We start from the raw sequence: 27636 nt of genomic DNA on the forward strand, positions 1-27636 counted from the left end.
TAGCTTACTTACCGCAAGATATTGATTTTGCGGTAATTCTTGAAGAAATTTTGCTTTTTTGAGTTCATTTGCGGCAGTCAGCTAAGAGTTTGCGGCAGTGAAGTGGGCAAAATGGTCGTTTTCAAAATTGAAGTTTTAAAAGAGATTTCGTTCAAAAAAATAACGAAAACGTTATAGATACTTATTTTTTTTATTAGAAAATTTCAAGGTGGTGCAGTTGCGGCAGTGCAACACCCCACGCGACGCCCCTGGTTCATACTTGCAATAAAAACTCCTGTGTTAATATTTTTTAATTTATTTTTAATACCACATAACAAAAGTTACTGAGTAAAAAGCAAACTAACCGCAAAAATCACGTGTTTTGTACTTAAGCCAATAATAATTAGCTAATTTAGCTTAAAAATTGGAAAGTTACCAACTTTAAGCTTTAGCTTGATTAATTTCAAAATACTGATAAAAGTGTAAAATGCTGAGGTTACAAGTTAAAAAAAAGTTCAAGCAATCAATAAAAAGTTTTAAAGCCAACTGTAAACAACAGTAAAATTGAATAATGTTTATCTAATATTTATTTGTTTCAAAAGCATAGTTGAAATTTATGTAAAAGTTTAAACAAATTATCTGTTTATTTGATTTAGTTAACTATTAAGAAATATAAACAAACAGCTTAATAGGTCAATTTCGGTACAATTTTCACCATAAAATTAAACAAGTAAAACATTTTTGCATGTTTTAAACGACTATTATATAGCAAAATAAATGATTGACACATCCTACTTTCAGTAAAGCAATAAAAAAATGTTCAACATTATATAAAAATACTATTTTGAATTGAGTACGATAATTATAACTACATGAATGTTAATGCATTTCTAAAAGAATAAAGTTTACCAAAATTTAAAATTGTATTCTAAATAAAGTTTTTTAAAGTAAAATGTTATGAAATTTATCAGCCTTGTTTTATAAAAATTAATATAATACATTGGTCAGGTAAAACTAAAAAACACAGCGTATATATTTCTAAATATATCAATATTAAAAACAAAACCCAAAAACACACTAGCTTAATTTGCGATAAATCTTGTTTTAAGTTCTAAACTAATAAGTGAACAAATTGATAAACTTTTTATTATATTAACACTCGTTAAAAGGTATAAAAAATTTCGGAAAAAGAATTATTTAATTTTTAAATCATGTTAAATTCAACTTAAGGTTGAAGTTACAACTGAAATTTAACGATTAATTTAAAATAAACTGTGTTTATTTTTAAATTGTAAGAATACCTACGGTATTTTTGTTTTTTATAACATTTTTGATGAGATAAGTAAGTATTATTTTATTTAGAAAACCTAAAAATATAATAAATTGCTGACATCTTATACAAATTTACAAAATAATAACTACATTAGATAGTTACTACATTTAACAAAATATGTAGTAGAATATTTTGACTTGATATTGAAAAACTTAACTTGATTTTTTGCTGTTTTGAAACAAAGTACTTTAAGTTTTAAAAATTACCACGTATAAATTTTCAAAACTCAAACATAAGCATTTCTTAAATAAAAAAAATTATAATCAATCAATTCAGAAGTTTTGGTTACAATCCATCGAAAACATTTAAACACTTTTTACAGATGAATTGTCTCATAAATGTTTTCATTCAAAAATGTTTCAACTTCTAAAAGTTACCCAATTCGTCACGTTTGATTGATTTCGTGTTTGTCAATCGGTAGTTTGTCTGTAAAAATATTAAATTATTGAACCATAAAACAAATAAGTACAAGAGTTTTTATAGTATTTTTAAATATGACATGTACTTATAGTAGAAAGCTAATTTTTTTGTAACCTTTTTTTCAAAAAAGATATCATTATAAGAAACAAAAAAGTATAAAACTTATTTCAACTTTTATATACAATCGAATAATTTTACGATTTACTAAAAACTTACACTCAGTAACTTTTGGAAATTTCTTTTTGTTTTTAAAAATTCTTTTTATGTGTTTTCTTTGCACGTAGAAGTTCATAACAAGAACGACGATGCTAATTATAAACACAATTACAGCCGATATTCCTGTTGTAAGTATTTTTATATTATTCACTACTGCTTTCTTCGAGCTTTAAACATATTTGTAATACTACTAGTAACTATAAATAATTGTTAGAAGGCACGACTAAAACCACAAGTAGGTTAACAAGATACAAAAAAAAAAAAAATTATATGAAATTTTCGTGAAATTAGAAAAAACTGCAAAAAATAGATAGAGTATTATTAAATCAACAAAAAATGAATTATAGACGACTAGTATAATTAAAGTCTTTAATTCTTTTTTCTAATTATAAAGCTGTAAATTACGCTTAGATCACATTCAAACAAACGTTTTTATCTAAAGTTACTCAAGTTAATTTAAAACATTATAAATTTTTAATTTCTTTACAAACTCACTTGTCAGCCTATCATTGAAATACTCGGATTTTCTTAATGCTTTTTCCTGGAAATCCTCCACAATAACGTATTCTACACCTGTATGTTTTAAATTGATAGTTTGCAATACACAATGATAAAGAAATATTTTATGAAATTTTTGTTGTAGTAAAATTATTATGTTAGTGGTTTTTTAGTATAACTAATTTGTTGTTCTGACTATCTTTTGTGTTGTGTAGGAAAAAAAAGCTTAATTCTCTTGACAATATATATGACGAAATGGAAACTAAACTTTCAACATGTGTTTAACATCAGTATTGATAGGTTGATATTTACTTTTTGCTTAAATACTTTTTTCATTTCGATTGATACACATCAAAAAACAAATAGGACTTAATAACAAATAAGTTAAACGCATTTGACTTGCAATTTGCCGAATCCTGATATTTAGTAAGATTTAAAAATGTATTTTTTGTGAAACTTTTTTTTAACCTTATCACTGTGTTATTGTGGCTATGTTTTTGTTGTGCAGCTAAAAATTACATAACGATTTGTTATTTTTCAAATACATTTTGAAATAAAGCAAAATAAATTTGCAATCACGGAATTTCAAACATTTGTTAAACCTCACTTCAATTAAATTGACTTGAAAATATTTTTAAATTGTTTTTTATAAATCGATTTATTACAGTGTATAAACAATAAACAACTGTTGTTGACTTCATAGACATGGTTAACATTTAAACACTAGTTTATTGTTTCAAAACTTTAACTATTTTCTTCTATAAGAGCAATGATGTATACAAAGTAAGTTTTAAGTATGAGTTTTTAATTTTTTAAATAAATTTTGAAGTACAATCATTTCTAATATGTGTATGTAATTTGTATTGGTATATAAAAACATAGTTATGGTTAATTTTAATTTTTAAACATAATTTGGATGTATAATTAATTGTAATCTGTGTATGTAATTTATATTTTAATACCAACCATGCTCTTTTTTGTTGTAATTTTCAACGTAATCATCGTAAAATTCAAGTATTTCCTCTTCTGTTATCAATTATTTTTTATCACAAAATACTTTTATTAGATAATTTAATAAATCTATGAGTTGCGTTTTGATTAGTGCTTTTTAATTTAAAGCTTTAAAAATATTTAAATAATTTTGTTTTAGAAACTATATTTCTAAATATAAACACAGTAGATAGAACTTTACCTTCTTGTTTAGTTTTACAAACTTCCATTGGATGTATCTTCAATATTTTGTCAGAAGGACAACCTATAAAATATAAAGTTTAAATAAAAACGTTGAAAAACGTGTTTTTGCAGAAAAAAACGTAATTCTTTTGAAATCCCACCTATAGTTTCATAAAAATTATGTCATTCGATTTATGCATATTGTTAACTTTACTAATTACTTAATGTTTGATTAAAAATTCTTTAAGCTAATGAAATCAATACTTGAAAGCTTTTCAAATTTTCAATACAGTTTAAGAATTCGTAAATGTTTAAACAAACTTAAAAAAGTACAAACTTCTTTTATACATGTTGATATTACTGGTCCTACAAATTGAACAATTAAAGAATGTAAAGATTATAAATGGATACTAACTTGGAGAAATAGCATCAACTTCATTGAACGTGTTAACTTGAATGTCTTCACCAACATACAATGGTAGAGACTGTACTGTTACTGAGTACATAGAATTCGGAAGAATTAAGTGATGCGGTTCTTTTCCAAAACCTTCAAACTTGAAAAGGGTCTGAAAAATAAAAATTGTCAAATATTTTTTTATAAATACTCAAGTTTTAGTTTTTATTCAAAATTTTATAGCTTGAAAAAAATCTGAAAAGTTTATAAAAGATAATTTAACAGTAGGCAGTAGAAGATAGTAAAATCTTAACTAACATTAATTTATAAAACTAATTGATCAAATAACTGTGTTGTATTTATCCTACTACAGACTCAAGTAAAAATACTAAAGACTTCATTTAACTTATAAACTAATTGATCAAATAACTGTGTTGTATTTATGCTACTACAGACTCAAGTAAAAATACTAACGACTTCATTTAACTTATAAATTAGTTGATCAAATAACTATGTTGTATTTATGCTACTACAGACTCAAGTAAAAATACTAACGACTTCAATTAACTTCTAAATTAATTTATCTAACAATTGTGTTGTATTTATGCTACTACAAACTCAAGTAAAAATTCTTACGACTTCATTTAACTTAAAAATTAGTTAACCAAACAACTGTGTTGTATTTATACTACAAACTCAAGTACTTACTATTTCATTCAACTTATTAAACTCAGCTTTACTGAGATCCAAGTTAATGATGAATTTGAAACAAAAGTCGTGACCGGCCGGTTTTATTGTTATGTAGAACCCTTTTACATAATTCTTCAGATAGGTACCTGTTTCATAAGTGTTTTCAAAATGAACTATTTGAATTAATCAAACTTGATAGGTTATGTATTACAACTTTTGTTTATACTTTAATAGTACAAGCCATTTATCGAAAATGTATTGATTTATTATTATTTTTAAACGAAAACAATAGTTTTAATAAATAATACTTTATTACATCAACAATTTATCAGGCTATAAAAGTTATAAAACATCATAAACAACTATTATCATCTATTCAAACCAAGAATGAAATAAGTTTAATTTTTTTAACCTTTTCAAGACTCTTTCAAATTTAAAATTAATCAATTTGTGTTATTTAGAAAATATCTAACTTTTTTGCACCCACTGAATTCTCATCATCATTTTGTTTTGTTGAAAAATTTTTGCGAAATAAAAAGAAACGTCATAAAATTTCGGTAAAGGTGCTGATACGTCATCGCCTTTGTTGTGAGGTGCCGTGTCTGTTTCTGTTGATAATAAGTTACTTAAAAAGTAGAAATATTTAAATATTTTCAAGCAGTACAAAATTGTTATGAGATAGTGTTTTTGTTTCAAAAGTAATATTTTTACCTAGTTGTTGTAAAAAAAAAGTTTAATAATTGTTAATTTAAAACATAACAAATTTGTAAACTTTTTGCATTACTATCCAGGTAAAGATTTTTTTTTTTAAATAAAATATCACAAGATTTGTTAAAAATTATTCTTTATTAATCTTGTAAGACAAAAAAGTCTTACCTTCTACAAAACAGCCTGTGTTGAAATATTTTTCCCTGCATCTGATAAAATTAATACTAGAACTTTCTTGTGTTGTATTTACAGTTCCATTGTTATTTATGCTTTTCCCAATTGTGCCACGATGATACACCATAAACAAACATAAGAAAGTAAATCGGTATTTTGACTTATACATGGTTTATCTTTATTTACTTTCCTTGTAAAAAAATAGTAAATTTTTATTGTTCAATTTTCTAAGTTTGTTGAATTAAGTTTGCAAAACATTAAACGTTGTAGTTAGAAATTCTTTTAATAGAAATGAAAGTTTTTAGCTTTTACTCATTGTAAAAACTTATACAACAAAATAGTAACAGGTAAGGCAGTTTTGTTCACATAAATGAATAATTTAAAGTAAAAATGATTTAATTTTATAATTTTAAATGTTGTACATACCTGCTTAATTATAATTGAACTAATTAATATGATCCTTTAAAATAAAAATATAAAATATAACAAACTTATACTCGACAAATACTAGCAATGTAAAAATATATACAGTGCTTCCTCGCTAATCCGGTCCTCGCTAATCCGGTTCCTCGCTAATCCGGCCGGTTTTAATCGAGAAGTCGACTTATTTACTTTAGCGTTTTTAGCGTTTAATTTCATTTTACTTCGAAAAAGTATTCAATTTACGTTTTATAAGTATGCAAGCAATATATTGTTACGTCATAATAAAGTATTATTTGTATAATCTTAAGTTTTTTTTCATACTTTTCCCGCTCAGTTGTAACAAACTTGTTTATTATTCATTTGCAATTTTTCTCTCTTTGCTAAGCAAGTTACACTTTAATATACTACAATCAACATATCTGGTCAAAAAATGGATATGATAGCAAAGAAACGAAAACGCGTTCAACTAACAATTGAAAACAAATTAAAAGTTTGCTAAATGGCAAACAATAATGTGCCTAAAGCTGTTATAATGAGCCAGTTTAACATTGGTATGTCAACTCTAAATGACATTTTGAGAGGCGAAGAAAAGTTCAAAAAGTTTAATGCCGAAAAGGAGGAGTCCATAAAATGGTTTATAGAAAGTCGATTCTTAGAGATCTTATATCGCAATCAACTTTCACAATTAAAGATTTTAAAAAAATATCGACATGACAAAAGTTGTCGACACCGTTTCATCTGCTTGGGGTATAGTAAAGCCTTCTTCCATTAGAAACTCATGGAAGAAATTAATGCCATTACAGCAAAGCTCTTCCATGCAAAACATAGACCCTTCAGAAAAAACTCAAGACAACGAGTTTGTACAGCAATTTGCGAGATTAAATATCACATTTACAGAAGATGATATTCAAAGATGGATGAGTTGCGATGGTCCTGGATATGAGCATATGGACGAGCAAGGAATTGTTGAACTGGTTACTGGGGATAACGAAAAAGAGGCTGTTGAAGTTGTTGAAGATGAAATTGGTGTTTCCCAGCCTTCTAAGTGTCCATTTTCTCATGCTGAAGCCATGCAGAAAATGGACAATTACTTAGCTTACTATCGTTTCCAACCAAAAGCCACAACTGAAGATGTGTCAGTCTGAAATTTCGTGAGTTTTCTGCTAAGAAACGAGAAAGCAATGTAAAACAATCTTCCATTCTTTCTTTTTTCAAAAAAAATCTTAATTTAGTTTAAGTGTTAACAGTGTAGTTTTTTCCATTAATTTTGAACTTATAAAATTTTGTTTCGTTTAGTTCTGTCTGTTTTAATTCTTTTTTCTTTTAATAAAGTAAAATAAATTATATTAACAGAAATTTTATAGTACGTTTTGTTATACACATTCATAATATAACTAAGGTAGATAATTTGTAAAAAAAGCAATATTTTGTTCTTATCCGGCCGAAAGCAAATCCGGCCGTATTTTCAAAAAATCTTGCCAAACTTGGCCGGATTAGCGAGGAAGCACTGTACTTTGAAAACTGAACTTAAATTATGACGTCACATAAGTCATTTAAGTTCAAAGGTAAAAATCCTTGTCCTTTTTAATTTGTCAAAGTTGTTTTTAGGTATAAAATCAAAAACTATTGACATTTTTTGTTATGTATTTACTAGATAGTAAAGATATGCTTTGACATTTAAGCGGTATAATAAGTGTTTTTCAAACAAACTAATCGTATAAGTTTTGCTCATTATAATTGAAAATAAAAATAATATAAAACAAATGCTTATTCTGTTTTGTTATTGTCACTTTTAAATTAAAATAATTTTACAATTATTTGTACACTTATTAGCAAGCTAAAAAAACTAAAATATGTTCATTCTTAAAGTTTAAATGTATAAACAAAAAAAAAAGTCTTAAAATATATTCGAGTTACAAAAGTTTAGAAAACAACCCAAATTAAAATCACGATATTTTAATAACACTGACCTTTATATCATTAGAATAAAATGTAAATAATATTATAACATAACCATCTAAAGTCACATTATGCACAAATTTAAATGATTTTAAATAAACTTAGAATTAACTAAGTTTTGTTTTCTGTAAAACTTATATTTTTGAAAATTTGATTGTAGCTATGACTTTTTATTGTAAACTAAAGCAAATTAAACTGCTGCGTTTAATACAAAGTAAATTGCTGCATAGCTTTTGTATATTTATACATATATATATAGCAAATTGAATTCTTAACACAAAATTCTCAACCTTATATTAAGCTCACTTTAAACTTTATTGATTTAACATGCTTAAGTATCTTTCATTTATTAAGCTTTAAGATAAAAAGTTAAACTCAGTTTTATGCAAATTGCTGAAAATAAAAAAGTTAATAACATAAATACAATGAAATCAGCTTTATTTTTTACTGTAAGTTCACAGACAACAATAGTATGCATATTCCCTCGTATATTTCAACTTCAATCGTAATTTGTTAATTTTGTTAATAAATTAACTTAAAAACTTAAAAAAAACTTCATTGGTATTTACCAATCAAATATTTTGCTATAAACTTGAAAGGTTTAATCATAAAACTGCAACTAATATTAAGCAAGTGTTCAAAAAGTTCTTGAGCGTTCTATAAAATCCAAAGTAGATTTAAAGTAGATTTGCTCAGAATTGTTTAATAAAAAATGTATTTGGTTAGTTTGATTCACTAATTATTTAAAAGAGAACATTAAAAAAATTAAATTTGTTCTAATTTGACTAAAAAATAAGAAAGTTGTTAGTTTTACAATAAAAAACTAAGAAATATACTTATAGACAATGAGATTGTTTATATTAAATTATAAAAAACATATTTTATTTGTAAGTTAAGTACAATCAGTAAAACTGCATTAAAGTTGTCGTTGTAAACTAAAGATTAAATTACCACAAAAATTAATTTGCACAAAAATATAAAACAGTACTATTTTCAGCATATGAATAAAACCTATAATTTGGAACAAATCGAAATTAATACATGAACAAACTATTTAGTTGCATCGCGAACACCTACACGTGCTTGCAACCACACTGAACTCAAACCAATACAATGTTAAATGAGAGAATAAAAAAAAAAGATTTCTGTGGTTTAAAAGAAAGCTTTGTTTAATAGAACGCTAAGAAACTTATACAAAAAAAAATTGTTCAAACAAGTAATTAGTGTTCATTGCGATATCTTTAAATTTAGTAATAAATTGTAATTAAGCGATTATTCTCTCACTTAATCTTTTTAATCTGAACAGTCAATTGCTTAATCATTTGATACAATCTCAAAGGTTTTTCATAGAGTGGCTTTACATGAATTGCGTCCACGATTTTTAAAGTTAATTTTTATGAAGGCGGTTGATCTATTTAATTTTAAAAATTATTGCTATTGTTTCAAGAAAATATAAAGAAATTACTTACAAAAATTCACAGTTTTAAGAGTTTTTGCTCGTTGAAAAACTACTTTGAAATTAAATACCATTCTAAAATCAAAATAAATACAGTAAATACCTTACGAACTGATTTATATGATATTTAACTTAAATTTAAATGTAACTGTTGTTAATAGCTTTTTATAGTAGTAATATAGCTCTTTAAAATAACTTTAAATATTACTTTAATGCTAAAGTTGTGTTTTATATTATAAATATGACGTATTATATAACAGTTTATAGCGTTTCATTTCAATCAACTTCAATCTCTAAACAAATAAAAACTATCTTATGACGTTTTTTTCTTACATCAATTTAACTATAATGGATTGACATTTTATTTTTTTGCTTGATTATACGCTTCAATTGTAGTTATAAAGTATTTCATATAATTTATTTTATTTTTAAACTTGTAAAACATATAAACTTTAAAATGTTTAAAGTGTTAAACAAACTAAATCTATGTATGATATATTCGTCATAGCATTAAAAAATTTACTGAAAAGTACTCTTTTCTGTTCATGCCTAATATTATTTAAATCAAAACCTCATAAAAAATAAATATTAAAAGTTTTCCTTGATCATCTATTAATCCAACAAATACCTAGCAGAAAAAAATCTTTAGATAAACGAAATTGATGCTTTTTTTAATATTTAAGTTGGAATACTTTGGGTTATAAAATATAATGACATGTCAAAATTTAAAAGTTTTATTTTTCTAAACAAACCAGTAATTTAAAATAAGTAATATAGATTTTTACAAAAACCAACTTGTTATAAAAAATATACTTTAGTTGTTTGTTAATGTAACTCATAACAAAAATAATTTTAGTCTAAACACATAATCTTTATATACTACAGTTGGTTTTATTTTGTCGTATAATTATAAGATAAATTTCATAACAATATTGTATTTATTCTTTTAATTCATTATTTATTTTTTAGCAGTTTAGATCTCTTTATTTGTTTTATTAAAACCAAAACATATAATAACAATAATGTGTATAACAAATAAGTACAGCTCAGTTATATCTAACACATATGTAACATACTTCAAAGTAGTTAACTTCTTAATATTGTAAATAAATATTTAAACTTACTTTCAATAAGTTTTTACAAACTCAAAACCTTATTAGTTTGTGTTTTTATGGTTATTAAATCTGTTCTTTTTTCAACTTCCCTCAAATCAGTTGCAATCTGAGCATTCGATTACAAAATTGTTTGTTTTAAACTCGAACAACATGTTAACAAAGATTTTTGACTTGGAATGAGGTTTGTACAAATACAAAATACTAAAAATCATGAAAATAAACGATATAGAAAGGCTGTGCTCTATAAGAACATTAGTTATCAAAACGTGTTACAAAATAAGCTGGAACAGTCATTGTAACAATACTTTTTTGCTTTTAATGTTCCGATCGAGTTTTTTTTACCACAACTTATTTGTAAAATTAATTTGTAACAATATTTTTTTTAGAAAAAACAATACGCATTTTTGAAAAAAGGTGGATAGGTGAAGCTTAAAAGTTTTAACTATCACAACATCACATTTTTATCTCAACTCGAGCTACATAGGATAATTGTCAACCTCCTTAAGATATTAGTTTGATTAAGTGGATTATGCACTTTGACAATGAAAATAAATGTTGTTTAGCTCAAGTTTTGTCTTATCAATTGTACATATAAGCCTTCACTTATAAAAAACCCTAATACGTTATAAACATAAAACAATATGAACTAAGTCTTCAGAGCAACATTATGTGAAATCTGTCTTGAAAACACTGCTGAAAATATAAGTTTACTGTTATATAAAAAAAAGCTTTAAAACATACTAAAAAGCTGTCTATATTTTATACTTAGTAGTTCGGAGCTTCGAAATATGTAAATTATATGTATCTTAGCTAAATTAAAGTTTTAAAACTATACTTAAGTTTTTACAAACAAAGTTCTTCGACTTGTAGTAAAGTACTGTGTGTACAGCAAAATAGAATTAAAAACCATACTTAAAAATCAAAGCAGTTTATCTAGTTTTTTATTTATGAAAACTCTAAAATATTGTGGTAATATTCTAAACTAAAAACAAAGAATATATTTTCTAATAGTTTAGGTATATATATAAGCTTCTTTTGGTGAAAACTCGGTTTATAATTTAATTAATTTTTAAATATTAACGCGAAATTTCAAAGTTATTTAAGTTTATTGACTATAATCTATTTATGTTGAGATAATATAACTTAAAATATGCTAATTTTTATTAATACATTTTCTATTTTGAAACTTATTCAGATTTATCTAAATAAGATAAAACTTTTTAAAAGATTTAAAGTTTAAAACTTTTTATAAGTTTACAAAATATAGTTTTGGTTGTGTTTTTAATTATAGAAAAAAAAAACTACCAATAAAAAAAGTCAATTTAGGATTTTATTAATATATAATCACTTGCAAGTACGTCTTATTATTTTTTATCAAAGTAATAAACAAAAAAATGAGGCTTTTGTTAAAATTTTATTAAATAAACAATTATACTTCTATATAGATTAACAAAATTGGATTTATTTTTGCCGAGGTCTATTAGTTTAGCACCAAAATCTGAGCCTTAACTTTTTTAGGAAAAACTAGCTTTGTTAAAAACTTGAAACTTAAAACAAACTGATATTAACTAAAATAAACTGTAATTTTTTCAAACCACAAAAGGTAAACTGAAAATTAAATTAAAACTAATACATTTTTTATTTTTATTTTTATTTAAATGTGCTAAATTAACAAAAACTTCTATAGTTCATATAAAATCACAAACCAACAAACTATTTAGTAATAATTCCCACTATTTAAACAAGCACATACTTGAAAAGTGTGTTGTGAAAACTTAAAAAAAAAACCGGACTTATATCAATACAACTTAAAATGAGAGAAGAAAAGAAGGCTAATTTTTTCTATGGTTTAATAAATGTATTCTCTTTGACAAAGTGCTATAATCTTTTTATAATTTAAGTTTTCATTGTAGTAGTAATAACTTATTAGAGTAATTCTTAGTAGAGAAACTTCACTGAGTAATTTTATTTTTATTTGGCTAAAAAACGATGTTGTTAATAATCCTTATGAAATTACGTTCATAATTTATCTGAAACAAACATTTTGTAATAAATAGTTCAATAAGCTAAAAAAAAACTCAATATAATCGATGTTTTCTACTACTTAAACTAAGTTTAAATTTTGTACTATGATGTTAATTTATACTAACATGTGTTAAATCATACCAACTAGTAATTCGAAAAAAGGAATATCTAACGGCTAGTTGCTTTGAACAAAGTATTTACTTTATTTAAATTGTTTTGTGGTTTATTGAAACCATAACAATTACAACTTTTACTAAACTTTACTGTTGTGTACTTTACATATTATCATTTCAAATTGTTAGAGGATTTATGTCGTAAATTGTTTTACAATTATAACTTAAATAGAAATAAAAGCGAATATAACAACAATCTAAATCTTATTAATTACTATTTTACTACCAGAAAAGTATGCAATGAAAATTTCTTTAAAAATTTTAACATGAACAAGTGCAATTTAAAATATAAAGAGAAAATAAATTTAACATTTTTCTAGAATAAAAAACAATGTTAATATTGTTTTACAACTAAATGAAAAAATAAAAAAAGTTATATGAATTTGTATGACTAACATTTCTAGAACAAATTTTGACTAAGTAAATACTTTATTATAAATAGTAAGACTTGCGATATTCTAACTAAATGTATAAAAAGTGTTTCATTTGCTCTACAGCATCTTTACATTTGAACCACAACTATTCAAACAAATTAAATAAAATTATTTTGCAACTGTTAATAAATTGCATACAAACAGTTTTTCCATATGTTTGTTGCCACAGGCGTTTTTAACGTTTTTTTCCTTTTTACAGTTAATACCTAAACGTTATTGCAAAGTAAAAAGAAAATTTTGAACAACAAATACAATCGGTGAATTGTCGCCAGTTATGAATAACATGAAAACATCTCTGTTGTTTTTCTGTATTTAACGAAAAATAGCTTAGTTTAAACTAGGGGTGGGCAACGTTTAACAATCAACGGGCCGGATCCGGAAATATTTAGTCTTTTGCGGGCCGGAGCATTTTGAATTAGATATTTACTGGATCCAGTGTCAGGATCCAGTCAAATAATGACTTTTTAGATCCGAATTCGACTAGATACTAATTTTAAGTCGAGATTCGGATCCGGTCGGATTCTAATTGAAATATAAACTTCGGATTGGGCCGGAATCTAGTTATATTGATACAGGATCACTTTTTTTAATCCTTAAAATTCACAAATCTTGCTCAAATCTGACAACTTAAGATATATATTGAGACATGTCAGGTGTTAAAACAATGTCTATAAATATAATTATCATCATAATTGACAAATGTACGTATGTAAAACATCGTACTTAAAAAACACTTTGCTTGGGGTAATTTGACAAAACGATATTCCAACTAAGTTAGAACAACACAAAATATTAGGACAAATGGTATATTTATTAGAACACATTAATTTACAAAGTCATTTTTTAGCATGATTTTGTAGTCAAATTCTTACAGTTTTGATTTGTAAAAATATGATACAAAGTTTTTAGAAAAATTTGTAATATTGATTGACTCTTCGCGGGTCTGTCACTTCGCTTGCGGGCCGGTCATTTTCATTTGCGGGCCGGATCCCATTAAAGTTTAAAAAACGGTTGGGGGCCGGTCATTTTCACTCTGCGGGCCGGATCCGGCCCGCGGGCCGTACGTTGCCCACCCCTAGTATAGACTAATTGTTAAATTTGATAAACTTTATTAAACTTTAAATAATAGTCTTTGATAGGCATAACTTAGTTATTATGGTGTAACTAGTTTATTTTTTGTTTGTTCTTGATTGTATAAACTGTTAAACATAACAGACAAATTTTTGTTTAACCTTGTTATTAAGACTTACTTAAAAACTTTTTAATGTTTTTATGTTAACTTACTAAACCACAACTATTTAAAATTAAATGCATAGCCTAATAGTTTCTTATTTCATTATAACATAAAAATAAAAACAAATACTGTTAATAAAATGGAATTTATAAAAAGTATTGTTAAAAAACTTGTATAAGAGATTCACAGTTTAGTAGGAAGCCAGCTTAATGAATATTAGAACTATTTTATCTTACATAAAATTAGTTGAAAGGCACATTATTAGTAAAATCTTTATATAGAAACATTACACATTTGTCTTTCTTTTTGAAAATATTGTTTATTTAAAGACTTAAGAAAAGAGGGTTACAACTTAAAAATAAATAAGAGTTTATGAAACTCAAAACAAATTTACCGATATTTTGTAATTTGGGCCTTAAGAAAACTATTTTAACTAAAGGACATTTTTGCACGAAGACACTTTTGCACAATGGGTGGCTTTTTAACGAAATTTAAAAAAATTATAAAAATTATTAAAAAAAACAATAAAATAACAAAAAGATAGATAAATAAAAAAATTAGCAAAAAATAAAAAATAAGCTACCGACCTAAGGTTAAGGGTAAGGTGTAACAGTGATAGTAAAAATAAAAAACCCTTATTAATATAAATAACAAGAAAAAAAATGTTACCGACCGAGGGTTAGGGGTAACAGTGATATAAAAATCAAAAGGATGAAATAACTAATAATAGTATTAATAAGTTAAAAAATAAGAAAATGAATAGGTAAATAATAAATAAATTTATAATAAAAACAAAAGAGAAGAATAAAAAGTTATCGTCCGAGGGAATTAGGGGTAAGAGTGATAGTAAAAATAAAACAAACAAAACATTAAAATAAACAAAAATAAAAAATAAATTAAAAACAAATTCAATCCAAGCAAAACTGTCTTTGTGCAAAAGTGTCTTTGAGCAAAATTGACGCCTTTCAAAAGTGTCCCTTCGTGAATATTTGACACCTACGCAGTAACGGTAGTTCTAAATAAACTATAAGTTTGTTTACTCTGTTGCAAATTGTAATTTGCTTTGATAAAATTGGTGCTGTAAAATTTGTTTTTTACCAGCATATTTTATAATCAAAAGTATTTCAAAAGTTTATATTTAACAATTGATTGTTAAGCTGTTAATACAGCAAAAAACATTTATTTGCATTTAGGTCTTTGTCAGAATTTTTTTTTCTCTTTTCTTTACTATTACTTAACATTTTTTGATATGTCTAAATTAATAAAAGGATAGACGCTAAGCAAATATCCGATATTAACTTGAATGAAATATCTTAACTGTGAGAATAGTAAGCGAAATATATCATTAGATTATTGCAATTTGCGCTGTAAACTTTGAGATTAATAAAGTCGTGAAATATAAACTTACCTGTTAATTTATTATAAAAAAAACGAAGATTATTAGTAAGCTGAGACGTTGATATATTGATATTAAGTTTAATAATGTAAAATAAAAAACCTGATACACAAAATCAGAGTAATAGAATAATAAGTGTATTAAAGTTATTTACTGTAATTAAAGCATTTTTACTAGTAAGTTGTGCTCAAAAAAAGAAGTAACTTAACTTACAATTGTAGTATAGAAACAAAGCTCAAAAAAGTTAGTTTTTTTAAATTCGTTACTACTTAAATCGAAAATACCAAAAGCTATCTGAATGACTCTGAGTTAACAAAAAAGATATCTAAACTAATAAGTTTTTAAGCCATATACAATACAAAATCTAAAAAAAACATGCAAAATCACAAAAAAAGACGTTTTAAGATTAGCACTGTATAAACTTGGTATTACACGTATATAACTTTATTTTTAATTTATAATAACATGAAATTTATTAAGACATTTGTTCAGATCAAATCTATTTTTTTTATTTTGATTATGTAAAATACAACAAAATTTCCAAATTTCAAACAGATACTTTGAAAAAAACATATTAAATAATCGCTTATATAAACCTTAGGAAGATAGCATGGCTTAAATACTTATTTATTAGTTCCAATTGACACACTCAGGGTTCTCATGTTCATAAACCCAGCTGCGGATGCTTCTGACAACTTTTCTTTTTTCTTTTTTAATAATTTCATGGATAGCGGCGCACAAGTTGCACAAACCAACTTGAAACGCAGGAAGTTTGCACCATTTTTTATTTCTAATGTGTTTAGCAGAAATTAATGATAGATCGGTTTTTCTCCACTGAAAATACTCAAGATATGCAGTGTCATTTTTATCCAGGTGTACCAAGTATTCAGCCAAGTCGTCCATACTTTTGTAATCTTCAATAAAAATCACACTTTTTGGTGGAACATTATAGTCTGATTTTGTGGCTCCCCAAACAACTGGTAAAGCTTCCATAAGGAACCCATTTCGGTAAAGCTTTTCTGTTATGTAGTCTTTGCAGTGATAACTGTTCTCCATTGCTAAATAAAACTTGTACTTTTTGAAGTTTTCCATGGGAAACCTTTCCTTGCTAAAACAAAAGCCTTCTCTATCGAACTTTTCCCCTATTTTGGTATTTTTTAACAAATTACTAATTCTCAATCTTTCTCTAGCTCCTGGAACTGATCCACAGTTCGACACAACCATCAGGATAAGTTTCGATTTTAGCTTAAGAACTGAGCTGATACCAAAATCTTTGCTGTTGTTGTACCTTTCCTGGATAGTTAGTATTATGTCTGTCATCTTGTGGTATGGAGACCGTATGTCTGCGTTTTTCCTAAAATTTGATTTATCGTTACTAAGTTTTAGTTTCTGACTTTAAATTAATTTTAACAGCACTAGTTTTTTCTAAAAGTCTAATAAAACTTTTAAGTTACAAAAGTAATAGTTGAATGAAACTAGTTTGAAGTATTAACCTGTAAGACATTGTTAGATTGAAATAATTATCGTATTCTTTGAAATGCAAGTTTCTCATCTTCATCGCAGGAGGAGCTTCCAATGAATGAAACACGAAACTTTGATTATTAAACCTGAAAATAATATATTTTACTGCTTATTTTACTGCTTAAATATGAAAAAGTTTTGAATCTTAGCTATATATGCTTACAACTGTTGTACTTTAGAAACTATTTTTAAAACCGTAATTTTTTTTTACAGAACACTAAATTTATGATCTATCAAAAAGTTTGAATAAAAAAAACGTGCTTTAGGTTTAATTTTCGAATTAGACAAGATTTTCTTTATCTAATCTTAACAAAACAAAGAAATAAATTTAATATTGCTATAACAATTTTTAAATAAAAGTTTAAAAACTTTATAAATACAACAAAGTGTGAATAAATTATTTGTTGTATACTAAAAAAATCGTTACATATTTATTTTTCAATAACGTAATTTTAGTGTAAATAAAATGTAGTTTACTACCAAATATTTTTGCTGTTAACTGTATGAAAAATGTTATAATCAATGAAAGATTAATGAACTTAACCATATGTTTTGTAAACAAAATTTACTTATTAAAAGATACTGGTTTTTTTATTAAGTATATCTACTGTTAAATACGTTTTTTTATCAAAAGCTATTTTACTTTATGTGACTTGAATTATTTTCTAACCTGTGTTTTGGTGTTGTTTGAATATTAAGTTCTTTAAAATGAAAAATAACTGCACTTGATTCATTGAACTGAAAATATATTAAGAATTTTTTTAAACAGTGTCTATGGAGTTTTAAAACGAATTTATAAAGTCTTTGTAAAACCTTACAAAAAAGATACAAAAAAGCTAAAAAATAGCCCTTAAATAGCTGTTTAATGAAACAATAACCAAAACACTTTAGTTGCAATGCTTTCGTCCTTTATTTAGAACATTTTCAATGCAAAAATACGTCTGTAAAAACAAAAATTAAAATTAAAATATAAAATATATATTTAAAAAAATGTTTTTAGTTGATAAAATGACATCTATTAACAGCAAACAAAACATTTTATATAAAGAATTTTTTACTAAATAAAAAACACATTTACTTTATTCCTATAATATTAAAAAGAGTTTTGTTTTATAATATTACATATGTACATTAATATATAAATGTATGTTAAGATCTACTAAACAACACAAATATATAAAAAAAATACAAAAAAGATGCATCTAACAATATGTACTTTAATAATTCTACCCCTATAAATCACTGTATTGCGTTTTAGCTAAATTAATATTTGATTTGAGTTTATTTATCTAAAAATGTTCTTTATAGTCAAGATTCTTAAAATCTGATTCTTCCAAAAAAGCAACTTCATACGCATCATCAATTTAGTTAGTAATTAAAACAACAATTATAGCACAACTAATTATAGTAAAAATACTAAGTGTAATTATAAAACTTATTATAACAGCATTTAATTTTAAAATACTTTTAAAAAGTTTTAGAAACATTTCTTAATGTTAACAACCCCTTTGCTAATGAATTAAAAATATTTTGCATTTAAATATATATATATATATATATATATATTTAACTGTTAAAAATACAGATTTAATCGTTTGCTAACAAAAGATCATAGTGAAACAAGTTCACTTAAATATAAATAGAAAAAATTTATACAGTAATCTTCCTTTATTGTACCAACATATGTTTCTGTGTATTAACGTATCAACACATTTCAACTGGGTTTTTAATGGAAAGAAATACTCATTTAGGTATTTAAATACTCATAAACGCTATTTAATTGCTTTTTACTGTTTATTTACTTCTTAAATACTATTTAAGTAAATACTCATTTAAGTATTTCTTTCCATTAAAAACCCAGTTGAATTGTTTTGATTCGTTAACACACAAAGCATATGTTGGTACAATAAAGGAAGATTACTGTACAATTTGTTTATATATATATATAAAATAAGGTTAATGTTTAAACTTAAACACTTTCTACTGAGCCCACTTGAAGGGCTTTAAAATAATTTATTGAAATGGCGATTTTAAAAATTCTGGTACATATGTTTCATAAAGCTTTAATCATCAGCCAGTTAAATTCAAAATAAAAAGCACTGTACTAAACAAAGATACAAAAGTTATGCAAAAAAACAAAAAACAGTATGACGTAATATTGTACATTACAAATATTCAGTACAAAAATCGATCTACCTTCTAACTAATCAAACAACTAAAATTAACGAAAACAACAGTTAATTGACTATAAAATACTTCAAAATTTGTTGTATTTTAAGAGAAGCTTTTTCATATGTCGACAAGACGATATAAATTCGCTCCTCTTATTTAAACAACCTTCCTTTTTTAACGCATACATAACGGCTGTTGATTCTTCAAAGCACAGCCTACAAACAGGGTTGTTACCATCTGCTATTGGCTGTGCTCTTTTTATCACCTCCCAAGTTAATTTAAAATCAATGTTTTTGCTCTTAAGGCCGCAAACATACTTCGAAAGCTCAGTTTTATTTTCGTATACACCACCTTTAAAGGATTTTTTATGGTTGGCATACCGAAATCTGAATTGAGTGGAGCATAAGCCGATGTAGAACTTCTTTTCAAGGTCAGAGTTAACTGTTGCCTTGTAAATAATGTTCTCTGACCGGCAATTGCCCCCCTTCAAATTGTATTTACAGCCACCGGCGCAATTACACTGATTTTTGATTAAATTACTTTTGTTTAAAATCCTTTGATTATGTGACTTAATTAATCTTTCCAAATTCGCCATACATGAATAACTGATTCGCATATTATGTTTGTTAAATATCTTTGATAATGGGTTATTTTTGTTGAAATGTTTTTTTACTAGATTTATAAATTCTCTGCCGATGTTTGTTTTAACTGAAGTACAGAATGGGGGATTATACCAAATTATATTTCGCTTTCTTTTACTTTTATTGGTCGTTTTGTTTTTTTGCTCCGTTGTTTCAAAATTAAGTTTATCATTGTAACCGCATTTTTTCATTATTAGTTCGTAATCTTGCTTTGTCTTTAAAAAGTTTTCTTCGTTGCTTGATCTTTTATTTAAACGTTAATTAACTATTTTTGGTATTTGGTTTATAATATTTTTTGGGTGGCTAGAACATTTATTTATATACATAATTTTTGCGTTTTGCTTTTTATAAGGCATATAGGAGAGATCATACAAGTTGAGCTTCACATCCAGGAAGTAAGTTCTACATCGGCTTATGCTCCACTCAATTCAGATTTCGGTATGCCAACCATAAAAAATCCTTTAAAGGTGGTGTATACGAAAATGAAACTGAGCTTTCGAAGTATGTTTGCGGCCTTAAGCGCAAAAACATTGATTTTAAATTAACTTGGGAGGTGATAAAAAGAGCACAGCCAATAGCAGATGGTAACAACCCTGTTTGTAGGCTGTGCTTAAAAGAATCAACAGCCGTTATGTATGCGTTAAAAAAGGAAGGTTGTTTAAATAAGAGGAGCGAATTTATATCGTCTTGTCGACATATGAAAAAGCTTCTCTTAAAATACAACAAATTTTGAAGTATTTTATAGTCAATTAAATGTTGCTTTCGTTAATTTTAGTTGTTTGATTAGTTAGAAGGTAGATCGATTTTTGTACTGCATATTTGTAATGTACAATATTACGTCATACTGTTTTTTGTTTTTTTGCATAACTTTTGTATCTTTGTTTAGTACAGTGCTTTTTATTTTGAATATAACTGGCTGGTGATTAAAGCTTTATGAAAAATTAAAGCTTTATGAAACATATGTACCAGAATTTTTAAAATCGCAATTTCAATAAATTATATATATATATATATAAAAAAAGGTTTATTTAAAGATGCAAAACTCAAAGGACTCGAGTTTCGTGACTGTTCACTCATCAGCTTCAAAACAAGTTTAAAATAAAGCACAAAACAAAATCACTAATGAAAGTAAAAAATTTTTTGCATAAATAGATTATGCAAAATTTCATAATCTATTTATGCAAAAATTTTTTTACTTTCATTAGTGATTTTGTTTTGTGCTTTATTTTAAACTTGTTTTGAAGCTGATGAGTGAATAGTCACGAAACTCGAGTCCTTTGAGTTTTGCATCTTTAAATAAACCTTTTTATTAATAAAGCCCTCAAGGTGGGCTCAGTGTGAAAAATTTAATTTATTAAGTTAAATAACTTAATTCTATATATATATATATATATATATATATATATTTATCTAATTATATAAAAACAATAGTTTATACAGCTGTTTCATACATGAAATATAAAATTTTATGGTCTCCTCAGTAAGCTACAGTTTATTACAATAGTAAACAGAAATTTAGACTTTGAAAATTTTTATAAAAATTGTGACGTAGTAATTTCAAAGTTTATTGCATAGTTAGCTGAATTTGAAATAATACGCTGTAGTTGTTAATTTATGCATTTTGGAAAGTTTAGAAAGGTTATGTTAGAGAAATGTTTTAAGCTATTAGAAAAAAGTTTTAGACTGTTAGAAAAATGTTTTAAAATACTCGTGTTTGCGGCTTGAATTTTATTTTGTTTCAATATTTAGTTGGTTTTAATTTTGTTGAAAAAGTATACATATGTTTTGTCTTTCGCTTTTCTTGTTTAGTGTTACGTTCTTATCTGATTTATCAATTTCTATTTTTCTAAGTACAAAGTTTGCAGCCGAATTTAGTAATGAATTTAGATTTTGTCCTGTTTAATATTTCCCATTTAATTTTGTAGTCTGTATTGTTATCTTTTAAATTCTATATGTAGTTCGTTAGTTCTGTTGTGTTTCTTTTGTTAATACTGTTGAATGATGATTTGTGGTTTCTGTATCTTTGTTTAAAAGTATTTCCTGTGGATCCTATATACTGCTTTGTTGTTTTATTTGATGTTACTGTTGCTTTATATATTATGTTTGACACTAGGCATTCGTTGTTTAAAGGGCAAGGTTCTTTACAGCAATTGCAAAGTTTATCTTTTATGGTGTTTTTATCGTCAAATAAATTGTTTTTGTTTAATATTTTATTGTTGTGTGCTGTTATTTTACTTCTGAATTTATTAGTACAACTGTAAGATATTTTGATTGTGTTGCGGTTGTCAAATATAATACATAAAGCAACAGTAACATCAAATTAAACAACAAAGCAGTGTATAGGATCATCAGGAAATACTTTTAAACAAAGAACCACAACAGATAAACCACAAATCATCATTGAACAATATTAACAAAGGACACACACCAGAACTAGCGAACTACATATGGAATTTAAAAGATAACAATACAGACTACAAAATTAAATTGGAAATATTAAACACGACAAAATCTAAATTCATTACTAAATTCGGCTGCAAACTTTGCAACTTAGAAAAAATAGAAATTGATAAATCAGATAAGAACGTAACACTAAACAAGAAAAGCGAAAGACAAAACATATGTATCCATTATCAAAAATACTTTTTTAACAAAATTAAAACCAACTAAATATTGAAACAAAATAAAATTCAAGCCGCAAACACGAGTATTTTAAAACATTTTTCTAACAGTCTAAAACTTTTTTCTAATAGCTTAAAACATTTTTCTAAAATAACCTTTCTAAACTTTCCAAAATGCATAAATTAACAACTACAGCGTATTATTTCAAATTCAGCTAACTGTACAATAAACTTTGAAATTACTACGTCACAATTTTTATAAAAATTTTCAAAGTCTAAATTTCTGTTTACTATTGTAATAAACTGTAGCTTACTGAGGAGTACATGAAATTTTATATTTCATGTATGAAACAGCTGTATAAACTATTGTTTTTATATAATTAGATAAAGATTTCGCTCCAATTTAATTTGTCGAGCACTATCGACCAGCACTTTTTATAAAATCTTTAATATATATATATATATAATTTAATATATATATATATTCTATTTGAATAAGACTCCGTAGATCTGTTCTTAAATTTATTTGAGAGCAGTGAAACGCCGTTAGTTGAAATAAAGTTTTAGCACAAGAACATCTGTGATATATATATATATATATATATATATATATATATATATATAATAAGGTTATTATTTAAACTTGAACACCTTCTACTGAGCCCACTTGAAGATCTTTTAAATAATTTATGAGAAAAATAAGATTTTAAAAATACTGGTACACATGTTTCATAAGACTAGACGCCTTAATCATCAGCCAGTTATATTCAAAATAAAAAGCACTTTGCTAAACATAGATATATGTGTATTTATATAGACATATAAGTTTTTCATAGTACTAGTATCGTTTTACCTTACTTCGATCACTAGTAACCTGACATTTACCGCAGTTGCTTGGTAACATTTTTACTTCCATATCCGCTCCAAATGGCTTGTACCAAAACAAAATCGTTTTCTGTTCACAACGTAAGTATTTAAGAAATAATGAAATTTGTTATATTTTTATTGATAATATGTAGTATTTAATATTCAAAAAACGTATACTTATGAACAAAACTAAATACACTTTACTTTAAAGCATTGAAAAACTTAGTATAAATATTAACTTTTAAAACTTTCAAGTTATCTTCAAAACTAAAATTTTGAACTAAATACTAATTTCTGAAGCTTCTAAATAGTTATTTACACTAAAAAATAGTCAAAACTAACTTTTGTCTTACTATTGATTTTCGCTGGCAATGTTTTGTAACGTAAGCTTCTGAAGGTGAAATAATTTAGTTGCTTCGTGGAAAAAATAACTGCGACCCAAGAAATAAAAACTAGTACTCCAATAGCCACTATGAAAAACCTTTTTGGTTTTTGCCAAAGGATTTTAAAGCTCATGACTATAATTTACTTTGACCTTATCATTTAGTAAAACCTTACTACTGCTTTTTTAACAACTACTGTTAATTTAAAAATTATATGAAGTTTTCAATAAGATATAACAAAACCTTTATTGACTTTTACATTTCACTTGTTTAAAAGCCTACCACAAATTTTTTTTTTCTATATTACAAAAAAATGTAAAATACTCTTAAAATTTACGGTTTACAAAAAAAAAAACAAAAAGGTTAACCAATAGCTGAAAAAAAATAATATAAAATATAAACGTTGGAAATATCTTACAAACTTAGTATATAAGCATAAATTACCAATACGACATGGGATATTGAACAACAAAAAAAAAACGCCCAAAAGTTTTAAAGGACCTGGTGTAAGAAAAACTCGACTTATACACATTTAACAGCATGAACAAAAATATAAAGGTTAGTTTCAAAGTCTTTTAGTTTAACTTACTTTTTATAAATATTAAAATAGTTTTTTATCGAAGACATTTTATTATAATTTTGAACTCAATTGTTAAAACAAATTTAGAGGATAAGATACAATACTCGTTTCAGTTAAGCATCACTATATTTTGTTATAAATCCTTGCATAAAATTTAATCACATTATAATTTTGAAACAATTATTTTAAGAATTTGCTTTATATAAACAATCTTTTACACTTTTCTAACTTATGAAATAAAAACAAACTTTTTTAAGTTAAAGCAAAAAAACTTTATATACTGTTTTTCATTTAATTAAATCAGTGAACGAAATAAACTAGTTCTGATAATTTTCAAAGCTATAAAACTGCACAGTTCGTGCCATCTAAATATATGCCAATATTATTTCATGACATTAAAATTTTAGATAAACTTGAGCTTTAAGCTGAAAACTCAAACATCAAGTTTGACACATTAGATGTGTTTGAAATATTTATATATCAAGATAACCGACAGACCTACTTTTACTCTGAATAAATTGCGCAGCTCAACAGTTTAAAAAAAAACGATCGTGTAAAGAGCTTTATAAATATATGTTTGATAGAATTGTTATAACTTGAAATAAAAACTGTATTTAGTTTTTAGCTTTAGTTTTGAAAAATGCTTATCCTTTTAAGTCAGGTAAGTGTTGAAAATTATAAAAGTCACTTAAATTTATAGAACTAATATATAAATTTAACATCGTATGCGTATCTGTATGTTCAGAATCGATAAAATCATTTTTATTTAAACTTTATTACGTATTTTTAGCTTTTATGTTTTTAGGTTAAAGAAAAACAAAATATGTAAACTTAGTTAAAACAAATTTTGCGCAGAGGTTTTACGTAAGATCGTATGTCTTTTTTTTGGTCTAAGTTATTTATTTTAATCAAACTTACTATATCTTTTTCAATTTTGATTATATAAACGTTCTTTGTTTATAACATTAATTAAAAGTGTCAAAACGCCTTTGATAAAAAAATATAATATATTCTCTTAACTAACAAAGGTATTTAAAGATGACAAAATGTTAGTTTTATAAAATTTTATTTGAAAATTTTGTTTATTTTAATTATGTCTTATTTTTATATATTTATTGTTAGTTAGATTAAATAAATTATACTTAAGAAACTTATTTAGTTGTTTAAACTAAGTATTGATCGCCTAACTAAAACTTACTGTTAATAGCTTAACTAAGACTTTTAAAAGTTGAAAAACAGATTGTATATATCAAAATTTTAGTTAAATGTCCATTATTATGTTTGAAAGCTAAAGTTACTTCACAGCTGAATAGACACTTTAAAATAGGGGTGGGCAACGTACGGACCACCGAGGACTATTTTTTTCGGATCTGGCCCGCCGATTTAAATCGTTGCCCACCCCTACTTTAAAACATAAACTTACATCAACACGTTTAAATGATTCTGAATATAACTTTAAAAAACATAACAAATATCAGGCAACAATTGAAATAATTCAGCAAATCTAAATAATAGAATGTAAAAATTAATATTTAAAACAAAGTACCTTGGATTTTGCATTAAGATTTTGGAAATTAGTTAGAAACAGAATAGGAGTTATGCCTTTAATCAAAACAACTTGGTTGACACTATAATTATGTTTTCTTTATTTACATTATCAAGTTTGTTGAATTTAGGAAGCTTATAAATGTTTTCAGAATTACTTAGCTATTTAAATTAAGATGTGATAGAAAAAGTTAATCTCATTTGAGAAAGTTAATACTTTTACTTTATAAAGACGTTTCGATCTGTTTTCATTAGTAAAATAAGTTTAGTGACTTACTTAAAAACATTCAGATTTGTTTTTAATCTACTCATAGTTATTTTTAAACTCAATAAATATTACAAAACTAGTATTTCTTTATGTTTTTGGTGTTATTTTCACTGTATAGTAGGTTCTTAATTAAATTCAAAAATATAAGTAAATAATGTTTACTTTATTTCTTGTTCACTATAGATAACATATAAAATCTTCTTCATTATTACAAATGTTTGGTTTGGTAAGATTCAGCTGAAAGCAAACAACACCTATGAACCTGAAGACTTTTGTTCGGATATCTAGAAAGAATTTAATTGTTGAGTACATTGCTGTTACTGGAATATTAATTCACATTTGGTTTGTAGGTGTTAATTAACGACCAAATCAGTATAAACCAAAAAGTTCAGAATACTGATAGAAAATTTCAAAAGGAACACTAAATTAAGTTTTAATTTATTATAAACGTGAGCTAGTTAAAAACAACTGTTTAACTTGATGATTTGTATTTTTGGCGGATATTGATAACTCAATACTATGATGTAATTAAGACTTTTTTTAAAGAAGACTTAGATACTTAAGCATATTTAACTATTAAACCGAGGTAGGTAATTTTTTCTATAGTTTTCTCTTTCGCAAGAGTGAAATTTTAGAAGTATAGACTTTCATTTTTGTAAGCTAAATTTTTGCAGTAAATGTATGGTTTTGTATGATAAAAGTTTAAAGATGGTTAAATAATAAGTAAAATTAAAATTGAAGTATAATTTTTGTTATTTACAACAATAATTAACAGAAAAGTATTTTGTTTTGGTACAGACCAGTTGGAAATACTATCAACCAAACATGAATAGATAGCTGCGGTAATTTTCAAATAACAAGTAATTGACATAAGGTTTAAAACAAAAATTAGTATTTCAATGAAAACTTATATTATTTCATAGATAAAAAATATGTAAAAATATAAAAGTGTATACTAAACTAGTTTTTGTACTGAATGTATTTATTAATGAACGTTAATAAAAATAATTAACTAACTTCAGCTATAAAATGTTATTATTCTAAATAGTTTCATAACAAAAATAAATAAAGTACATCAGTTTTAAATGATAATTAATAGTTTTCTTACTTTATACTTAAAATTTATGAGTTCAATTTGATTAACTTTTTGCGTCTAGTAGATATCAGCAATACAAGATGTGTAGACTATTACTCCTATAGAAACTATTGTTATAGCAGTAAAAGAATTTTTAAATTTC

The 27636-nt window shown here is 25.1% G+C and overlaps 2 protein-coding genes across 2 annotated transcripts; both read right to left on the minus strand.

Annotated features, from left to right (window-relative positions):
* Nucleotides 1-1284: 1284 nt before the first annotated feature.
* Nucleotides 1285-5770, minus strand: LOC145829808 (uncharacterized). The gene is made up of 9 exons (XM_082937676.1): nucleotides 5580-5770; nucleotides 5177-5311; nucleotides 4722-4849; nucleotides 4035-4185; nucleotides 3639-3701; nucleotides 3413-3472; nucleotides 2444-2521; nucleotides 1949-2071; nucleotides 1285-1738 (listed from the first exon to the last, which is right to left on the minus strand). Exons 1-9 carry the CDS (start codon nucleotides 5752-5754, stop codon nucleotides 1698-1700), a joined length of 954 nt encoding a protein of 317 aa, XP_082793802.1. The 5' UTR covers nucleotides 5755-5770; the 3' UTR covers nucleotides 1285-1697.
* Nucleotides 5771-16430: 10660 nt separating this feature from the next.
* Nucleotides 16431-17352, minus strand: LOC145828727 (4-galactosyl-N-acetylglucosaminide 3-alpha-L-fucosyltransferase FUT5-like). The gene is made up of 2 exons (XM_082936482.1): nucleotides 17294-17352; nucleotides 16431-17154 (listed from the first exon to the last, which is right to left on the minus strand). Exons 1-2 carry the CDS (start codon nucleotides 17350-17352, stop codon nucleotides 16431-16433), a joined length of 783 nt encoding a protein of 260 aa, XP_082792608.1.
* Between the last annotated feature and the right edge of the window lie 10284 nt (nucleotides 17353-27636).

Source organism: Thalia democratica, chromosome 2 (assembly GCF_965202585.1).
Source record: "Thalia democratica chromosome 2, ktThaDemo2.hap1.1, whole genome shotgun sequence".
Lineage (NCBI taxonomy): Eukaryota > Metazoa > Chordata > Thaliacea > Salpida > Salpidae > Thalia > Thalia democratica.

Coding starts and splice junctions, on each gene's coding strand:
- LOC145829808 (XM_082937676.1), bottom strand. CDS start 5,754: ATGTATAAGTCAAAATACCGATTTACTTTCTTATGTTTGTTTATGGTG. Junction 5,312..5,579: donor CACAGGCTGTTTTGTAGAAG/GTAAGACTTTTT, acceptor TATTATCAACAG/AAACAGACACGGCACCTCAC. Junction 1,739..1,948: donor ATTTCCAAAAGTTACTGAGT/GTAAGTTTTTAG, acceptor ATATTTTTACAG/ACAAACTACCGATTGACAAA.
- LOC145828727 (XM_082936482.1), bottom strand. CDS start 17,352: ATGAGAAACTTGCATTTCAAAGAATACGATAATTATTTCAATCTAACA. Junction 17,155..17,293: donor AATCTAACAATGTCTTACAG/GTTAATACTTCA, acceptor ATCAAATTTTAG/GAAAAACGCAGACATACGGT.